General features: G+C 39.6%; 1 protein-coding gene across 3 annotated transcripts in view; it reads right to left on the reverse strand.

The window, feature by feature from the left end:
- The window catches only part of LOC124870922 (target of Nesh-SH3), a 44024-nt gene that overhangs the window by 13771 nt on the left and 10477 nt on the right, over positions 1–19776 (reverse strand). The window contains exons 5-13 of one of the 3 annotated variants that reach the window (XM_047369784.1): positions 15881–16071; positions 11043–11086; positions 10328–10376; positions 8506–8571; positions 8252–8329; positions 5793–6803; positions 4045–4122; positions 3475–3699; positions 2793–2858 (exon numbers count right to left, since the gene is read on the reverse strand). In XM_047369784.1, the coding sequence (XP_047225740.1) occupies positions 2793–2858; positions 3475–3699; positions 4045–4122; positions 5793–6803; positions 8252–8329; positions 8506–8571; positions 10328–10376; positions 11043–11086; positions 15881–16071 (1808 nt within the window). The remainder of the gene's footprint in view (positions 1–2792; positions 2859–3474; positions 3700–4044; positions 4123–5792; positions 6804–8251; positions 8330–8505; positions 8572–10327; positions 10377–11042; positions 11087–15880; positions 16072–19776) is intronic. The other 2 variants (XM_047369785.1, XM_047369786.1) reach the window with 2 other exon arrangements.

The raw sequence follows: 19776 nt of genomic DNA on the forward strand, positions 1-19776 counted from the left end.
TTCTGCAGCAAAGGTGTTTGGTTTGCATCCCCTCTGAAAGAATAGCCGTGACCTATGATGTGTCAAAGACTTTAGGTTTAGATTTAAAACAGTCACAGTGTTGGGAGCACTGGTTTCTATCAGATAATCTACTTATTTTCTGGTGTGAACTAAAACACATGTTCAGTCAAAACAGATTTGGGGTATATTATTCTGGCAAAAAAAAAAAACAATATCAAACAAAAATGCAGATATAATGAGACAGTTTTTAATAAATTTAAAGTGATCTTGCAACTAAACTGAACCATTAGGAACACAAAAGATGATTTGCGAGTACTGTAAAGATTAGCAACAAATCAATAATATGTAGCTGCGAGTTATTTACTCGGAGACGTTAAGGACTATTGTGTGCTATTTCTGATAGCATCAGAGAGAAAGGCAAAGGTTTGAATGATGCATGGAGATTTCTGGCAGCCTTGGTCGCAAAGAGCTAAAAAAACAACCATACTTTTAGTATAGATGGCACTGGATCAACAGAATTACCATTTTTACAGAATGTTTTAAGGAAGGAAAAACAGAAAACTCAAGCTTAAATAAGATCAGCTTCAATACCAGAATAAACAGAATAAATTTCCTAAACTGGATACTGCCAGGACTGAAAATTAACAGAGTGCAGAAGCACAGTTGATACATGAGAACTCATGAATGGGAAAGAGTTATAAACTAAAGAGTTTAAAATATGTATTTTATTAAAGTTGCCAAAGGCAGAGTTTCTAAATGCAATGCTTAGTGAGCATTTAGAAACATTAATCTTTTCATTTTGTTTGAAAAGATGGACAAGAACATATTTGTCTTAAATATTAGAGAAATGGGGTGCCCAAACTTTCAGTGCATCAACAGTCGCTTGCATGTGCAGGACTTGCAGGCAAAACTGCTTTTTTTTCTGTAGAACTGCTTCCAGTGAGCCTTTCGACTCCATGAAGACCTCTGAAACTGTCCAAGTTTCCAGCAATAACACACACCAGCTGTGCATCGACTCGGGACTGAAGCAAAATCTCTCTCTGCAGCTCCTAATGCGTTTAGGCATGCCGTAACCATTAACACAGTTTGTACTGATGTGATTTGGATTTAAAGTTGAGATCAATTCAAGACGTAATTACCAGAGCCTGTCTGGCAGAATGGAAACTATGTGATTGACCAAATCAAGTGTGACTCCAAAAAAAGAACAGAAAATATTTTCAGATTAATTTTCAACTGGTTAAATGTGCAAACGTAGAGTAAAAATAAATATGTGGAGAGAATACACAAACATGCCCATAATAAAGAATTGAAACCAAATATTTATTTTCTCTTTTAGGTCAGTTAGGATTATAAAATGTATTTCTATTTGCTAAACAGATATATGGTAGAATTGCCCGTGAAACGTAGTGACTTTGTTGAAATATTTTACATATCTTTTCTACAAGCTTCTCACAATAGTTTTTATGGCTCATTTATGACTCATTCGCCCTGACAAAACTGGTTGTAATTGATTCAGGTTTATAGGCTTTTTCAGTTCTGTTTTCATATTTTATATGGGACTCAGATCAGGTCTCATGATGGCCACTCCAAAACACTGACTTTGTTGTCCTTGAGCCACTTTGTAATTAATCCAGGGGTGTGATTAGGGTCATTTGGAAGTCTGATTTGTGCCCAAAATTTAAATTCCTGGCTGATGTTTTCAGATATTGCTTCAATATTTCCACATCATGTTCTTCTCTTATAAGGCCATCTATTATGTGAAGTGCATACTGTAAGTTGTTAAAGCAGCAAAACACCAACACAACACAACGCTGGCATCCCCGTACTTTACAATTCAGATGGTGTTCTCAGGATTATAAGCACCTTCCCTTTTTCTTTAAATGTAACAATGGTCATTATGACCAAACCGTCCGATTTTAGTTTCATCCAATCACAGGACAGCTCTCCAAAAATTAAGATCTTTGTGCATTTTAAAACTGTACTGGCTTCTAGCTACCTGAGTGGCCTTTCAGCCCGTGTTGGTGATGGATTTGTTTAACCTTTGGACAACAACAACTCTATTACCAGCTTCAGTCAGCAACATCACAAGGTGCTTTTATTCTGGGGTCGTTACAAACAGTTCGCACCAAAACACAGACACAGTGCCTGTCTCCTTCCTATACAAAATTATTTCATGCATTCTTGAGTTTAATTGTTTAAATTGTATCCAAGAACGAACCAGACTGGTGGAGATCCAAAATTCTTTCTCTGATATCTTGGCTGTCTTCTTTAAATTGTTTAGTGATGAAAGAGAGCAGTGTGTGCGAGGTTTTGCCTCCATTTAGCTCAAATCATGTAATTTAACCTATAAATAGCTTACAAAGCATTGACATCATCATCTGGGCTTTCCCAAATTGTATAAAGACATAATGGTCATAGTGCATATATGTCTGAATTTGAAGTAAGTAAAATACATCTAAAAAAACATCCTCTCTCTCAATATCTGGCTTTTAGCAAATAGAAATGGTTTTGGTAATTCTAACTGACCTAAAACTGGAAGGTTTACTTTGACTTAATGAGACAAACAAGGTTAGGTGTGTCTTTTTTACATGGCACATGTAAATTTCAGTTGAAATAAATGCCTTCAGTCCCAGTCAAGTATAAACTGTAGTGACTACACAAACATAGACGATGATTTAATCACAAAAACAGCAAAGCATTAGACAGCTGGTGCAAAAGGACAGATGAGTGTGGCCCTCTGTGACAGAATACAATTGTGTCTCGTATTGGTAATTTTTAAGGTGTATCTTTACCAGGTTTTTCTCTTGACCATGCGACAGGTTTAGGAAGAGCATTGCCCCTATGTTGTGCCCCACTGGCTGTTAGAGGGAGAGAAATGTTGGTTATGACAAACACAACAGCAACAAGTAAAAAGAAAATCAAAAAGGGGAGGGAAGTACTTTGCGTTCTAAAGCTATTAAAAGGCAGATCAAAAATCTCGTTAAATTTGTGCTTTCAGTCTGTTTTTACTGGATGTACAAATGGAAAAGGCTAGTCTTCAACGCTTGAAGTTCTTGTAATTTTACATTCTATGGTCAATTGTCCACAACGTACAAAGAAAACGAGCACTAGAATAGATAGAAGTAAGAACTGTGGCAACTTTACTGTCTGCACTGTGTTAGACTTGGCATAGTAACTGTAAGATGTGGTGTGGCAGGGCCAGTTGTTGTGGCCAGACTTCCAGCTCGAACAAAAAGAAACCATAAATCATGTTAATGACCATGAGCCCTGTGGCGCTTCTAGAGAAGCTCAGAAAAATACAAGCACATGTTCAGCATACAGAGAATTTCTATTTTTTAAGAAAAGCTGAAGCAGAAGAATAAAGACAAGAAAAGCCGTTTGTGTGGCTAAATAAACAGGAAAGAGATTGTTCGTCCTCTGTACGTTTGGCTGCAGATGAGACAGCTGCTTGGGGAAAAAAGGAACAAGCATTACCGTCAGGTGTGTTGGAAGAGTGAGAGGAGGTAGCTGGGGAGGTAGCTGTCTTGGATGGAGAGAATGTTTGGACACCAGGATTACTGGAATGAGAAGCAACCCGGTTGCGAGTCACCGTGGCATTTCTTCCTCCTGTGGAAACCGATGAGCTAACGGCAGAACGGGGAACTTCAGCAATGGATGTTCTGGCTCTGGTTTGGTTTGGAGATCTAATGGTGCCAGAACCTAAAGAACCAGATAGAAAATTATAGAGGGTCTACCTTTAGGCATGAAAACTTGAACAAATATTTAATGCACGAAAGTGAAAATCAATGAACGCCCTGTGAACAATGAATGCAATGACAGAGAGGCATAAAATTAGATCCAAAGCTTGCCAGACTGGTGTGGTTAAGAGTGGTCAAGTGTGACAAAACCTTGCTGCAAATGGACACAAACATGGAACATTCACAACAATGGGGTAGGGTGTGTGGGCTGGCAGGATGGAGATGGAGGTGGGGAAACAAAGTACTCCATGACGCAACAAAAAAAGCTGAAATGGTGATGAGACATGGACTTGTCATGGCACTTTACCAAGATTGTAACTACCAGCCTTCTCTGTGGCCAGGCCAGGTCTTGATAGAGGTTTTCCCTCTTCTGGATGACTAGGAGCTGTATGAAAGAAAACGTACTAATTTATCTTGGATAACATAGGTATCGTAATGCATTCAAAAGGGGGCATGTCCTGCTTTTCCTTGTAAAAAGAATAGACAGTGTTGTTTAATAGAGTTTAGGGTGTATCGAGATCTTATGTGATAATAAAATGCTATAATATTTCTTGACATAGTAAAGTCTTTCTCAAAATGAGGCTATCATGTCACTGTCAGACCGTGACTTCAATTGGTAAAGAAATTTTAAGCTGTTATTATGAGCTCTGGATTTGAAGGTAAGTACTTTAAACTAAACAAACCCTATTTTATCAACATGTGGATTTTTAACTGGCCTGTTGTCTTGACAGAGTTGCCTAATTGGGTGTTTGCAATAACATCACAAAAAGGACCAGCGATCTTGGAAGACAAACAGCAAGCCTAACCGTGGGAAAGAAGCATGAATACCAAAGAAAGAAAGTTTTTAAAACAGTCAGTAAAAGAAGACAGTTTTTTTAACACAATTTTTAGCTTATAGATTGAGTAGACCCATACCAGATGGCAAATAGTAAACGTAGTCCAAATTATGAGTACTTACGCTACATGAAATGTTCAGTATGGACAACTATTTGCTCCCATAAACCAGTTTACAGTTGGGTGCAAAATGTGTCAGTGACCTACTCAAAGGAAAACATGGCTGTTGTTACAGGCAAGGTAAGATCCTTCTTTTTTCATATAACTATTGGCAAGCACTACCATCCACTAACGTTTAATTCAAAAACCTGCAACTGCAGTGCAGTAAGTCTAAATTTAACATGTAGCTAGCCTGCCTGAAATGAAAATATTGACAGTCTAGATTTGTTTTGCAATGTCCTGGCAGCTGTCCTGGCGATGTCCAAAAACCTTCTAAACCAATCTCCTTCAGGATATATGACAGTAACAGAGATTAATGAGGTGTGAAACTAAATGAGCAGATGAGGACAAGATGCACCAGTGAATCACTTAAACCATCCCCTGCTTTTTTATGACAATGATAATTCCTCTGTTTACTCATCCACATTTGTGATTTGGACTACCAAAATATTAAATGTTTTATCTGTTCTGTTCTGTCACAGTTGGTAACAGCAGATAAACTTTAATTTTGCATCAAAAGAATCTTTGTGAAGTAGGTCCAGTAGCAGTGTCTGGTAATTGCTCTGTTCTGTATGTCCTCCAGGAGCGATGGACATAAAGTTAGCTGACCTTCTATTGCAAACACCCTACGGAGACTTCCTGTCAGGCTGGCCAACAGCATTTGTTTGTGTTGTGGCATTTTGGACCCTTTGTAGACCAAAAACAAGGGACAGAGTGACAAATGTGATACAAAGGATTCGTAAGCACAGCATGATAATAGTTAATAGTTAAAAATTGGCTCGCGATGTAAAAATTAGCATTGCTTTAGAGCTTCCTAAACAAACAGGCTATTCTTTAAAATAGTTGTGATTTTTCAAAATCTGTTTTAGTGAAAACAAAAATGGATTCTTGGTTTTAATATAAAATATAGCTTGTCTTCTTGTGAGCTGGAAGTGTCATTACATCGCCAATTATCAGCACATGAATTTAAAACAAATATGGATTCAAATGCCCCCTTCATTGTGTTATTTGGACAAGGTATTTGTGCTTAACTGAGAAGTGCTAATGTGAATGGGTCTTTACCCCTATGAACTGTCTTCCTTGGAGAACCCTTGGAGTGATCAGACTTGGTCCTGGTCTGAGGCTGAGACTGAATCCTTGGTTGACGTTCCTTCGGTAGACCTTTAGGTTGAAATGGGGACTTTTGTGGAAACTGTGGCTGAGGGCGTGATTGAAGGTTTGGGAGACCATGTTGGTTCTTAATTCTTGGCTTTGTTGTAGGTTTTTGATATTTTACTCCTAAATTCATGGGTACATATTGTGGGGTAGACTTAGAATGATCAAATATCATCTTTGGTTTTTGTGTTGGTTGGATTAACTGAGGTTGTGTTTTTGGTGTTGTCGGTGCTGGTGAATGGTTTTGTGGATTTTTCAAAAAATAAATATCTGGCTGAAGTGGAGGTTGGGGGTGGGTCTTCGTTGGTGCCGCTTCTTCATAATCTATGTACTGGGGTGGTGGCGGCGTGGTTTGATGATGTGTCACAGGGAGTGGCAGAGAAGCTGTCTGAAGTTGTGTTTGCGGTTTGGTGTGGGTCTTTGGTTGCAGATGTGTTAGCAGCTGGTTTTGCTGTTTGGTCCGGGGTGATGGCTGAGGCTTTGGTTCAGAGTGAGGCATTACTGTTGTCCAAGGAACTGATTGGAAATCTGGTTTAGGTTCTGAAAGTGGCTCGGTCTGAGGTTCAGTCTGGATTGTCACTTGAGGTTCTGGTTTGGTTTGGAGGTCAGGTTGGGATGTTGTATGTGGTTTTGGCATACTTTCATCAATGGATTTCAGTGGAGGAAGGTGAGGTTTCGGCATTGGCTGTGGTGGGTGCTGTAGATGCTTTGAGTTAGGTTCAGTTTGTGCTTTAGGTAGAGGATGGGGGATTTGTTTTGGATGGTCTCCATGATTTTCCAGTCTGCCTTGGTATACTGGTACAGATGCTATGGTGACTGCAACAAGTACTTCAGAGCGAACCTTGGGAGCTAGAAGAACCTCTGGGAAAGGAGTAAAAACAGGTCTGGAGAGTTCTTCTCCTCCTGGGTTTTGTGTGACTGAGAGAGAAAATATAGCCATAAAGCCATCATGCTGAAACATGTAAGACAAAATCATTGGCAGAGATAGCCTAAGAAAAAGCAGCAACAACAAAAAACTTGTAATTTATTAAGCTCAAATGTAAGCCTTTGGACTGATATGTCACACAGAAGACTGAAACACAATAACTTGATTGGTCCTGTTTCAAATGTAGGCAAACCATATGAAAGTATTTGCAGTGTAAGCCATGTTACTACAAACAGGTTCAGCAAGAGGTTTGATTGCTGATGAGCGATGGTCATCCAAATCCATTAGCTATGCCTCTGAAATGCTGTGACAAAAGAGGTTTTAATAACTTCTGACTGATCGTTGTTGGTTCTTATATTTAGTCAGATGTAGGCCTTGAAGAGAGAATGGAGGGTAGAGAAAACACAAAGTAAGATTGTGAAAGGGTCTATAGACCGAGTGAAATACCAGATATTTTGTACTCCAACGTAGAGATACATTTAAGGAATTATTCTGTTCAGGAAGGTTATTGCCTAAGGCCCACACCAACATTGATATTTGGCCAGATTTCTTTTTCCACATTTGCATTACTTGTCCACATGCAGATGTGAAAAAAATAACATTTTCCAAACTGGATGTTTTTAAAAAATCTGTTTAAATATGGACTAATTATCAGGAGATTTTTCAAAACAATGACAAAGAGGCCCACTTTGCACATGCCTGACTTGGCCCCACTTGCAAAGTTGGCCTCTGATTTATAGTTTTACGAATTGCTCAAATGAATAATAGCTGAATAATAAACCTTTCATTTTACTTTATTTTACCATTTGCCCTCCATTATTAACAGTTTCCGCACAGGGCCAAAGATTTGTGGCCTTAGGAAAAAAATCTATGACTCTGTGCTATTGTTGCTTTTAGTGTATGCTTATTGATCCAATTAATAGAGGGCATTCAAAAATGACATTTTTATGTTCAAACATGTACCTTTGCTGAGTAGAAAAAAACCCAAAAACATCTGAGTTAGTTTGGTCATGGCCAGAGGCTGAAGAAATGGAGAATACTGGAAATACAGAAAGTAAGCCACTCCCATTCATTTTAAGTCATTGTTAAAAGCCTGTTGTTCGTTTACAGGCTTTCAAAGTGACTTTTAATTCAAATCGTATATTACAGTAACAGAGTAAACGCTTGAGAACATCACTAATGTCCCTTTCCGTTTTTTTGCCTACAGCCACACAGCTAAAATGACAAGTTTCAACTTCAGTAGAGTTAGATGGAATCCACAGGACAGTCTTAGTACTGTACTCATAAAGAATAAGCTACGCCTGTTCATGCAACAAAAAAGAAACATTAAAGCATCTAAACCTCCAAATTCTAGTTTGCCACAAGTCCTATGCTCAAGTGATTGTACACAGCTACAGTGAGAATAGTGAAGGATGTTCAAAAACAACGAGATTTTGTTTACCGATAGGCTGCTTGTTGATCACAGATAGTTTGGGTCCATGGGTTGGCAAAAATATCTGCTTAGCAGCTGTTGTAGGAGCTGAGAAATACAGTGAGCATTAGTAGACCTGAGGAAATATTTTTTTATTGAATGCCCCCTATGTAGAGCAAACAATGGCATTTCCTGCTGGAAAAAATATGCAGAACAGGTAAGATTCTTGGATCAAAGGTTCAGAATTGTTTCTGACTGCTGAAGGGTGCCAGAAAAGTCTTTACCAAGAGTTGCTTGTGGGATTTTGATTCTGGAGAAGGACTGTCGGGCCCGCGTCCTGTTTTTAGGAGCTGATGGGAACAAGAGAGACATTATGGATTATTATGAATCCGAGTCAGAGAAAAAGGGATAAGAAGCTGTGTGACATAATCACATTGCATAAACTATGTCTGGGTAAAGCACATATTGGCAAATGTATCTTAAAAAATGTGTTTATAGTTTTAATGCTATAAGATTCAAACACTAAAACTAAAATACTTCAAGCATCAGTAAATGTGCTTTGTTAGGTCACTAAATCATGTTCAGCCTCTCCCAGCGGTCAGCTCCTGGCAGGCAGATTTAAAATCCTTTTAGTGAGATGCCAGATAAATTTGTCCAAGCTTTTCCTTGGCTTTATGGAGAAAAGAATAACACAGGGGTCCACCCTCTCCACCTGACGGTGCACACTGCCGGACAGCTGGCTCCTGCATATTTCATCATATGCAAGAAGGACCAGTTCTCCTGGGTTTATGTTGTGGAAACTAAAGAAGATCCCACCATCATATTTATGAAGGGAATTTGCTTTAAAACTAGTTGGTGAGCTAAAAGCAGCATGTTTGTTAAGCAGTTAATACTAATCAGCTTTTAAAGGTTTGTTGTAGCATTGTTACTCTATAAAGAGTAGAATGGTAAAAGGTATTATATTCTACAGATGCACCAATTACTCCCCTTAAATGGCTGATCGATGATCGCCAGAGATATTTTTGATTCACTGAAAGTATCAAAACTAGCAATTACTATAATTTTTGGTCTAAAAATGCATCAACCAACAGCATGTAATTTGATGCACTTTGAGCTTAATAAAAATCACATAAGGGTTAGGGAAACATGCTTTGACGCATAAATGGCGATGATCGTGTAATTTATTTGTTTTCTGTTGGATTCAAATCTAGTTCCTCTATTACTGAACCTGCTTGAGTTGGTCAAAATCAAAGTTGGCACATCAGACAGAAAAACAAAAATAGGGCAGCCAGGAAAAATTGGCACATTAATCGATGCATCACTATTATATTTTTTGGCATAGGCTCTTAAAAACTACTGCTTAACATACTGGATTCTTATTGGTTTTTTTTTTGCATAAATCTATGCTTCAAAATAAAACAAATCTGTACATAAATGTTAAATATAGCTTTTTACAACATTTTTAATACATGACTTTTTTTGCAGTAGTAGAAATATTTGTTACTTTTCCAATTACATCATGGAACATATGTTTTATTATAATACAGTGATGCAGTTTTTTACTCAGAGATATTATGTCATAAGAATCTTATAGCAGCCCACTCTGCATTAAATCTTTGCTACAGTAAAGTATTGATAAAGAATGTTAAAACTGGTTGATTTACTAAGATGGGCCTTTTTAAAAAGGTTGAGATTATTCTTTAATTCTGTATTTATATTTTAGACAAAGTTATTCTGCAACTTGGTTCCAGCTCTCACAGGCCATTGAACATGGAGTCAATTAGTCAGTTTGAGATTGCACAATGAGAGATTAAACATAAGAGAACCAAAATCCAAAGAGGTGTGTCAACATCCTAATGATGCTTTGAAATATCGAGCAGGCATCTGCTGCAACGAGCCAACATGAAAAAGTAAGACAGGCTGAAATGATCCCATTTGCAACACAACAGATCACATGTCAAGTTAAAACTGTTTTAAAGCTCAGTCCAAAAATAAAGGAAAGGTAGAAGGCCTGAAACAGAAATGTATATAATAACATATGTTACACTATCACTGTATTAAATATGTTTTAGATCAACAGTGGACCAAGTTTCTCTACTGGCTTACTGTGTTGAGGAGGAACCAAGAAGGATGGAGGAGCAGGAGTGAAGGGTTTCTGAAGGAAAGACATGAAAAAGGAAAAGGGTATTAGTTTTTAAAGATCCTAACAACCCCGAATGTGTGAGTATTTCTGTTCTCTTTGTCTGCAGTGCATAGTTTATGAAGACTCTGTACACCACGTCAAACTGACAAGAGTCCCCGGTGAGAAGCAGGGTGTTCAAAGGGTTTTTGTTGAGCTTGGTCACATGACAGAAAATATCTACCATCTTTCTCCTCTCCACTTATTTGAGCTCTGTGATCACCCTTTGACTTTCCACTCAGACCTATCTGTTGTTTTCCTCTCTTTGTACTGCAGAGTGAGATACAGACCACTTTCTCTGGCTTGGCCAGTCCTGGCTTCACTGATGTAATTTCCATTTAGCAGTTCCATGGAAAATCAACAAGCCAAACAAGCCCAAGAATAGTATGTGCTCACTAAAATTTATAACAAGAACTCAACAGCAGAACATCTGCTCCAAATACATACACACAGTTTTTAAATGCCATTTGTTTAATATTTGCAGAAGAGGAGGTGAACCTGACTTCATACTCCACTATAGGATTTATTGTTTACAATTTGCATTGTAATTCTATCCATACTTTGGACCAGTAGAGGCAAATCTAAAACACAAATGTTGACATTTTTGGTTTTATTTGGATATGAAATATGACAATCACATACCACAGGGCTGATGGGATACTTGAAGATTCTTCTGACAACCTTTTCTAAAATCACAAAAAGAAAATAATTAAATTCAGACAGTACAGCAACTACGTTAATTAAAATCACTTTATTTATATGATATAAATGATCCATTTGCACTTATAACCACCATGGTCACACCATGTAACTTTATTCATTCATTCAGTCATCTTCTATATCACTTATTCCATAGTGGGTCATGGTAACTTGTAACCTCCTAATCAGCCTTTCCCAACAAAATATGGACCCATCCATCCATCCATCCATCCATCCATCCATCCATCCATCCATCTATCCATCCATCCATCCATCCATCCATCCATCCATCCATCCATCCATCCATCCATCCATCCATCCAGTTTCACTGTGTGCCCCGCCCTGCGCCAGCTTTGCAGTCACATTTCCCACATCTGACAGTAGGTTAAAATTCTGCCCATGAAACATAGTGAGCAGGAACAAGACAAGAGTTTATTAGAGAATGTATCTGTATAGCCAGAAATACCCTCTGTGTGAAAGTCTCAAAACTAGGGTTTCAAAATGCAAAAGATCAAATACGAGCAAATGACAAAACAAATAGTGGGCAAATTATTGAAAACTGCGTTTAAAGTCAAATCAATAGGTAGCCCCACTGCCTACTTATGATCAGTTTGTTTAGATGTCCCTCAATGGGAGTGTGTCCATTAGCCTGGAGGGAACATTGCTCCCTGTGTTGAAGATAGCTTCATAAACGGCACCCACGGTCTGGAACAGACATCCATTTTTGTAAACCTTCTTTGCCATCAGTCCTTAAATGTCATCAGTGGGATTTGGAGGAGGGAAACATACAGGATGGTGCAAAGCAGAAGCGTTATTCTCCTAGAAGAAGTCTTTTTTTGTTAGATGGATGTCAACCGCAGCATTATCCTGTTGAAAGACCCAGTCATCACTGCATAGATGAGGACCCTCAGTCAGTAGGGATGCCTGAATCTCCACACAATCAATTGCAGTTTGATACTCATGGACTGCCAGAGGCTTGTTACATCATGATGGAACCTCCTCCTCTGTTTAATGTAGAAAACTTCTCCAGTTTCTCTTTGTCTTGTCAGTAATGTTGGAAGTCGACAAGACCGTCCAGATTTAGTCGTTTTCTTGACAAAGAATAAAACTTGTCTTCCATGCACCTTCCATTGTCCCATTTTCAATGCTTGCTTTAAAAGTTAGAAAGTTTGAGAGGAAATGACGTTTTAAGATGTTTTTTGCTTAAGCACCCAAAAATACTGTCTAATGGTTATTAAGTTGTACAGGGGTTGGACAATGAAACTGAAACACCTGGTTTTAGACCACAATAATTTATTAGTATGGTGTAGGGCCTCCTTTTGTGGCCAATACAGCGTCAATTCGTCTTGGGAATGACATATACAAGTCCTGCACAGTGGTCAGAGGGATTTTAAGCCATTCTTCTTGCAGGATAGTGGCCAGGTCACTACGTGATACTGGTGGAGGAAAACGTTTCCTGACTCGCTCCTCCAAAACACCCCAAAGTGGCTCAATAATATTTAGATCTGGTGACTGTGCAGGCCATGGAAGATGTTCAACTTCACTTTCATGTTCATCAAACCAATCTTTCACCAGTCTTGCTGTGTGTATTGGTGCATTGTCATCCTGATACACGGCACCGCCTTCAGGATACAATGTTTGAACCATTGGATGCACATGGTCCTCAAGAATAGTTCGGTAGTCCTTGGAAGTGACGCGCCCATCTAGCACAAGTATTGGGCCAAGGGAATGCCATGATATGGCAGCCTAAACCATTACTGATCCACCCCCATGCTTCACTCTGGGTATGTTTTTTGGATACAATCCGGGTTAGCACCCGAACATCCCTTTCAGACATCTTCCTCTTGCGTCCACAGTTAATCCTGTTGGATGTGGTTCGTCTTTCTTGGTGGTATGCTGACATTACCCTGGATACTGTGGCTCTTGATACATCGCAAAGACTTGCTGTCTTGATCACAGATGCGCCAGCAAGACGTGCACCAACAATTTGTCGTCTTTTGAACTCTGGTCTGTCACCCATAATGTTGTGTGCATTTCAATATTTTGATCAAAACTGTGCTCTTACCCTGCTAATTGAACCTTCACACTCTGCTCTTACTGGTGCAATGTGCCAGTAAGAGCCAAAATTAGAAATATCCTATCTAGGGTTGACGCTGAAAAACTAGTCCATGCATTTGTTACTTCAAGCCTGGACTATTGTAATTCTTTACTATCAGGATGTCCACAAAATGCGGTTTTGACGAAAATTCAACTTGGAAGACTCACCTCCACTTCCAGCTCCATCTAATTACTCCACCACGTTCTCTGCTCCAACCAATGAGCTCCTGATCTACATTCCTCTTCAGCCAATCATCCCTACAGGCTTTGCTTTAAAAGACCTTCATATGCAAAATCTCCTGATCTTCAGCTGAGCTTCGACCCTCCTCCACCCCATCTCCACCATCAGGCTTCAAGCTCCTTCCGACACCTTGATCTCCTCAGGCCTCCACTTCACCACCAGTATCAGGATCCCGGGGGGAAGACTTCTCTAATTCTAACCCTAAGATGTTTATTCAAGCTCATGTCATTAGCATCCATGTCTTCCACCGGGGTCCGAGCGCCAAAAGAAATCAAACATCAGCTAATAAACTCCTCTAATTGCCATCTTTGTGTTTCTCTCATTTGTGAGTCTTTCCAGGTTGAAATGAAGTTAAAAGCCTTCAGCTGATTCCAAATTCTGTAGCAAGAGTTCTGATGAAAACTGAAAAGAGAGATCATATTTCTCCTATTTTAGCTCCCTGTTAAATCCAGAATAGAATTTAAAATTTTCCTCCTCACATATAAAGCCCTTAATGATCTAGCTCCATCATACATCAGAGATCTGATTGTTTCATATGTTCCTAACAGAGAACTTTGTTCTCCGACTGCAGGTTTACTGGTGGTTCCTAGAGTCTCTAGAAGTAGAATAGGAGGCAGATCCTTTAGTTATCAGGCTCCTCTCCTGTGGAACCAGCTCCCAGTTTCAGTCCGTGAGGCAGACACCCTGTCTACTTTTAATGTTAGGCTTAAAACTTTCCTTTTTGATAAAGCCTATAGTTAGAGTAGCTTAGGTTATCCTGAGCTATCTCTGTAGTTATGCTGCTATAGGCTTAGGCTGCTGGAGGACATAATGACCACTTTCACTCTCTGCTACATTCTCATACTACTCTCCAATTTTGCATTATTTGCTGTTATTTCAGCTTTTAACTTTGTTCTCTCTCTTTTCTCTTCCTAGAAGCTACCCTGGCCTGACTCTGTGTCTACCTGTGACACCATCCTGGAGGGGGCATTGTCCAAACTTCTGCTGGCAACAACTTAATACTCCCCCTCTAGCGATGATCCACTTGGCCCTGTCTTTCAGTTTTTAAGCCTTTCTCTCTCCTAGACATAGCTACTGATTGAGCTTTTGCTGTAACTAATTATATGTGCTCTCTTTCAGACTAATCTTGAAAACTGGCTCAGAGTTTATCTGTTCTTTCTTTCTAGGTGAAACGACTAAAGGAGCTACATCCATTAACATTTACTTTTCCTTCCCATAGAAAGTACTCCTGGATCAGTGCTTCTGTGTTCTTTTTGTGTCTCTGCTCTGTTCTCTCAAACCCCAGTCGGTTGTGGCAGATGGCCGCTCACACTGAGCCTGGTTCTGCTGGAGGTTTCTTCCTGTTAAAATAGAGTTTTTCCTCTCCACTGTCGCTACATGCATGCTCAGTATGAGGGATTGCTGCAAAGTCAATGCCAGTGACTGTCCACTGTCTCTATATGCTCATCCAGGAGGAGTGACTGCCACAAGTCTCTGAATGGATGCAATCTGCTGGGTTTCCTTAGATAGAAAAACTTTTTATCCAATTTCAATAAATAACTGAATCTGATTAATTGGAATGTATATACCTGACTTTGTGAAGTGCCTTGAGATGACATGTGTTGTGAATTGGCGCTATAAATAAACTTAATTGAACTGTTTTTCCCAACCCCCTTTTAAAAATACTACATTGACTCTAAAATAGTGTTTTTTGACTGTGGGAGGAAGCTGGAGTACCAGGAGAGAACCCACGCATGCACTGGGAACATGCAAATTCCATATAGAAAGACCACAGGCTGGACTTGAACCAAGGACCTTCTTGCTGGAGAGCAACAGTACTACCATCTGTGCCACTGTGCATCCCAACTTGGTATCAGCGAGGCAAAATCTTAAATGATTTGGGTCATTATCAGGGAATAAAAAACCTGATCTGGACATCCTCACAGACAAAGTAAAGTTAAAAGTGTTACATATGACAAAAAGGTTGAAATCAGAACATTACATAGATGATGAGACGGCTAATTAACAAAAACTCAAAGTAATGAGCTAGAACAGAGCTTTATGTTCCCTAAATAAAATGAGATATTTCTGTTAATCAATTTACTGTGTGCTATTTATTCTGCTATGGGCTCTGCTAATCACCATGTTGGTGCAAGATACCAGTTGTCAAGCACTAATACAGACCTTTTTGAAAAATATAATTGAATCAAATGAAACATGTGTCATTGCAACAGGCTGGTAACAAAGTATCTAATGTGAATGTACCATTTGTTCTTTGGTAAATTGACGTGTTATTTGTTGACACAACAATGATTCATACATTGAGTTCAGGAGCCTTTTAATGCCTGAATAAGTTAGGTGCTCAAATTAGCTAATTAAAGGTCTGCACTGTGAAATAAATCAAGGGATGATTGAAGACTGATGGTCTGTGAGGTTCATGAGCAGCACAATGAATCCAACATACCTTGGACACCTGCAGTGCTGATGTTGTGAAGCACGGGTTTGCTCCACAACCCGGTGCCATCTTTAGAATTAGGCTGGACACCAAATTCATAGACGGTGTGCGGCTTCAGATTGTCAATGACCGTATCACTAGTCGGGCAGGTCTGGTAGTTCCACTTCCTGTTCTTCTCACGGTAACGAACCGTATAGTGTCTGAGCCAAAGAGAGTGAAAAACAGAACAAAAATTTAATATAACAATGGTACTAAGAAAATTACAGCAGTGTTGTGTTTTCCAGGATTAGACAAAATTGTTTAAATATACTGCATGTTGTGTAGGAGGACTGCTCTCTCAAACACATTGGATCCAAAGACAGGAAACCTCAGAGTCCTCAGGTAGTGTTTTACTGTTACTGGCCAAGACATCTCCATCACACACTATAGGTGGAAAGGTTTTTCTCATGGGGTTCACTCAAATACTCCTCAATTACTTATAAAGGAGTCAATGGTTAAGTTGAGAAGTAAAAGTTATACTAATATTTATTTTCAAACTTCCTTTGAAAAAAGGATGCTGCTCTATAACACAAATTCTCCCACACTGCCTCATAAAAGCCAGGCAGTGTCTATTTCAAACCTTTTGGTTGCTCCTACTGGACATAAGATTTCTTGTCAAAAATCCACAAATTGTATTTAAATAAATGATATAAAATTAAAACCATATTTCCACAAAACACTAGTTTTTCATCCCTTTAATTTAGAAAAGTTGATATTGCACCTCAAGAATTAGAGATTAACAGCATCAGTTCAAAGATGTCACATTATTGACAAAAAACACAGTTTAAGAAGTTTAACAAGTCACAAAGGACTGCTTGGAAGCAGCTTTTGGTAGGATATTATATTTCAAGTCTAAGGCATTCATGTTCTGCATGCTCTTAGCACCCAAACTAGATGTCTATCTTTAGTAGATGACTTGCCTAATCACTTGGAAAATGGTGGGAACATTATATAATTGTAAAGAAAAAAAAACCAGTCTGATATCATGCAGTCCCAACGGAGACCAGGTAACATACCATGCAGGCCAGGTATGAAGTTGTGTAGAAGTTTACAGCACTTTGAAGTTCTGAAACAATACCCCAACACCTAATGGAGTAGAGCTCATTCCATCTACTGAAACTGGCAAGAATATGGCAAAACTACAAACTGGCTGAGACATGGTTGAAAGAAAGGCCTGGTAAGTAATACATTAATTAGAGAAGCAGTTTGAAAAAAAAAAAAAAAAGAGGGGCTGCACGGTGGCGCAGTTGGTAGCACTGTTGCCTTGCAGCAAGAAGGTCCTAGGTTCAATTCCCGGCTGGGGTCTTTCTGCATGGAGTTTGCATGTTCTCCCCGTGCATGCGTGGGTTCTCACCGGGTACTCCGGCTTCCTCCCACAGTCCAAAGACATGCCTGTTAGGTTAATTGGTCAATCTAAATTGCCCTTAGGTGTATGAATGAGTGTGTGCATGGTTGTTTGTGTGTTGCCCTGCAATGGACTGGCGACCTGTCCAGGGTGTACCCCGCCTCTCGCCCATAGACTGCTGGAGATAGGTACCAGCTCCTCCGTGACCCACTATGGAATAAGCGGTAGAAACTGACTGACTGAGTTTAAAAAGGTAACTTTGAAGGAGCTATTGAGAGCTACCACTCAGGTGGAAAAATCTGTTGGAACTGTTAGTTGAGCACTCCATATACAGGTCCTTCTCAAAATATTAGCATATTGTGATAAAATTCATTATTTTCCATAATGTAATCATGAAAATTTAACATTCATATATTTTAGATTCATTGCACACTAACTGAAATATTTCAGGTCTTTTATTGTCTTAATACGGATGATTTTGGCATACAGCTCATGAAAACCCAAAATTCCTATCTCACAAAATTAGCATATCATTAAAAGGGTCTCTAAACGAGCTATGAACCTAATCATCTGAATCAACGAGTTAACTCTAAACACCTGCAAAAGATTCCTGAGGCCTTTAAAACTCCCAGCCTGGTTCATCACTCAAAACCCCAATCATGGGTAAGACTGCCGACCTGACTGCTGTCCAGAAGGCCACTATTGACACCCTCAAGCAAGAGGATAAGACACAGAAAGAAATTTCTGAACGAATAGACTGTTCCCAGAGTGCTGTATCAAGGCACCTCAGTGGGAAGTCTGTGGGAAGGAAAAAGTGTGGCAGAAAACGCTGCACAACGAGAAGAGGTGACCGGACCCTGAGGAAGATTGTGGAGAAGGGCCGATTCCAGACCTTGGGGGACCTGCGGAAGCAGTGGACTGAGTCTGGAGTAGAAACATCCAGAGCCACCGTGCACAGGCGTGTGCAGGAAATGGGCTACAGGTGCCGCATTCCCCAGGTCAAGCCACTTTTGAACCAGAAACAGCGGCAGAAGCGCCTGACCTGGGCTACAGAGAAGCAGCACTGGACTGTTGCTCAGTGGTCCAAAGTACTTTTTTCGGATGAAAGCAAATTCTGCATGTCATTCGGAAATCAAGGTGCCAGAGTCTGGAGGAAGACTGGGGAGACGGAAATGCCAAAATGCCAGAAGTCCAGTGTCAAGTACCCACAGTCAGTGATGGTCTGGGGTGCCGTGTCAGCTGCTGGTGTTGGTCCACTGTGTTTTATCAAGGGCAGGGTCAATGCAGCTAGCTATCAAGAGATTTTGGAGCATTTCATGCTTCCATCTGCTGAAAAGCTTTATGGAGATGAAGATTTCATTTTTCAGCACGACCTGGCACCTGCTCACAGTGCCAAAACCACTGGTAAATGGTTTACTGACCATGGTATCACTGCTCAATTGGCCTGCCAACTCTCCTGACCTGAACCCCATAGAGAATCTGTGGGATATTGTGAAGAGAACGTTGAGAGACTCAAGACCCAACACTCTGGATGAGCTAAAGGCCGCTATCGAAGCATCCTGGGCCTCCATAAGACCTCAGCAGTGCCACAGGCTGATTGCCTCCATGCCACGCCGCATTGAAGCAGTCATTTCTGCAAAAGGATTCCCGACAAGTATTGAGTGCATAACTGTACATGATTATTTGAAGGTTGACATTTTTTGTATTAAAAACACGTTTCTTTTATTGGTCGGATGAAATATGCTAATTTTGTGAGATAGGAATTTTGGGTTTTCATGAGCTGTATGCCAAAATCATCCGTATTAAGACAATAAAAGACCTGAAATATTTCAGTTAGTGTGCAATGAATCTAAAATATATGAATGTTAAATTTTCATGATTACATTATGGAAAATAATGAACTTTATCACAATATGCTAATATTTTGGAAGACATTGTTGAAAGTCATCAGAAGTCCAGTTTGCAGTTTGCAACAACTCATAATGGAGAAAACGACGATTGAAACAGCTAAAATCCCTACTAAACACACCACCCCAACTGTAAAACAGGGTGGTGGCAGTATCATGATTTGGAAGGGCATTCCTTTAGCTGGAACAGAGAATTTGGTCAAAGTTGATAGGAAGATGAGCAGAGTTAAACACAGGGAAATCCTGGAAATAGAAATGTGTTATAGAGAAAGTGAAAAGGCTTGAGACTGGGACAGAGATTCAACTGAGAGTTTGTGGCAAGTGCAAAAACATTTCTATTTAAAGATGAAATATTCTGCAAAGAAGCATGGGGAAAAAAACTAAATTCTCAACATGTTCAAAGCCTGTAGAGGCATAAAAGCATTGTAGTTGTTATTTAAGCCAAATGTGGTTCTTGAGTCAGGCTAATCATAAATGCATATTTTTCAGATTTCTATTTGCAGTAAAACGTTGAACACTTCATAGACCCGCACTACTCTTTGCTAGTCTCCACTAATGCGTGTGCCAAAGGAAGTTTGTCTTTGTAAACCCTGAATTAAAAAGAGTTGTGATTC

Source organism: Girardinichthys multiradiatus, chromosome 7, assembly GCF_021462225.1.
Source record: "Girardinichthys multiradiatus isolate DD_20200921_A chromosome 7, DD_fGirMul_XY1, whole genome shotgun sequence".
Lineage (NCBI taxonomy): Eukaryota > Metazoa > Chordata > Actinopteri > Cyprinodontiformes > Goodeidae > Girardinichthys > Girardinichthys multiradiatus.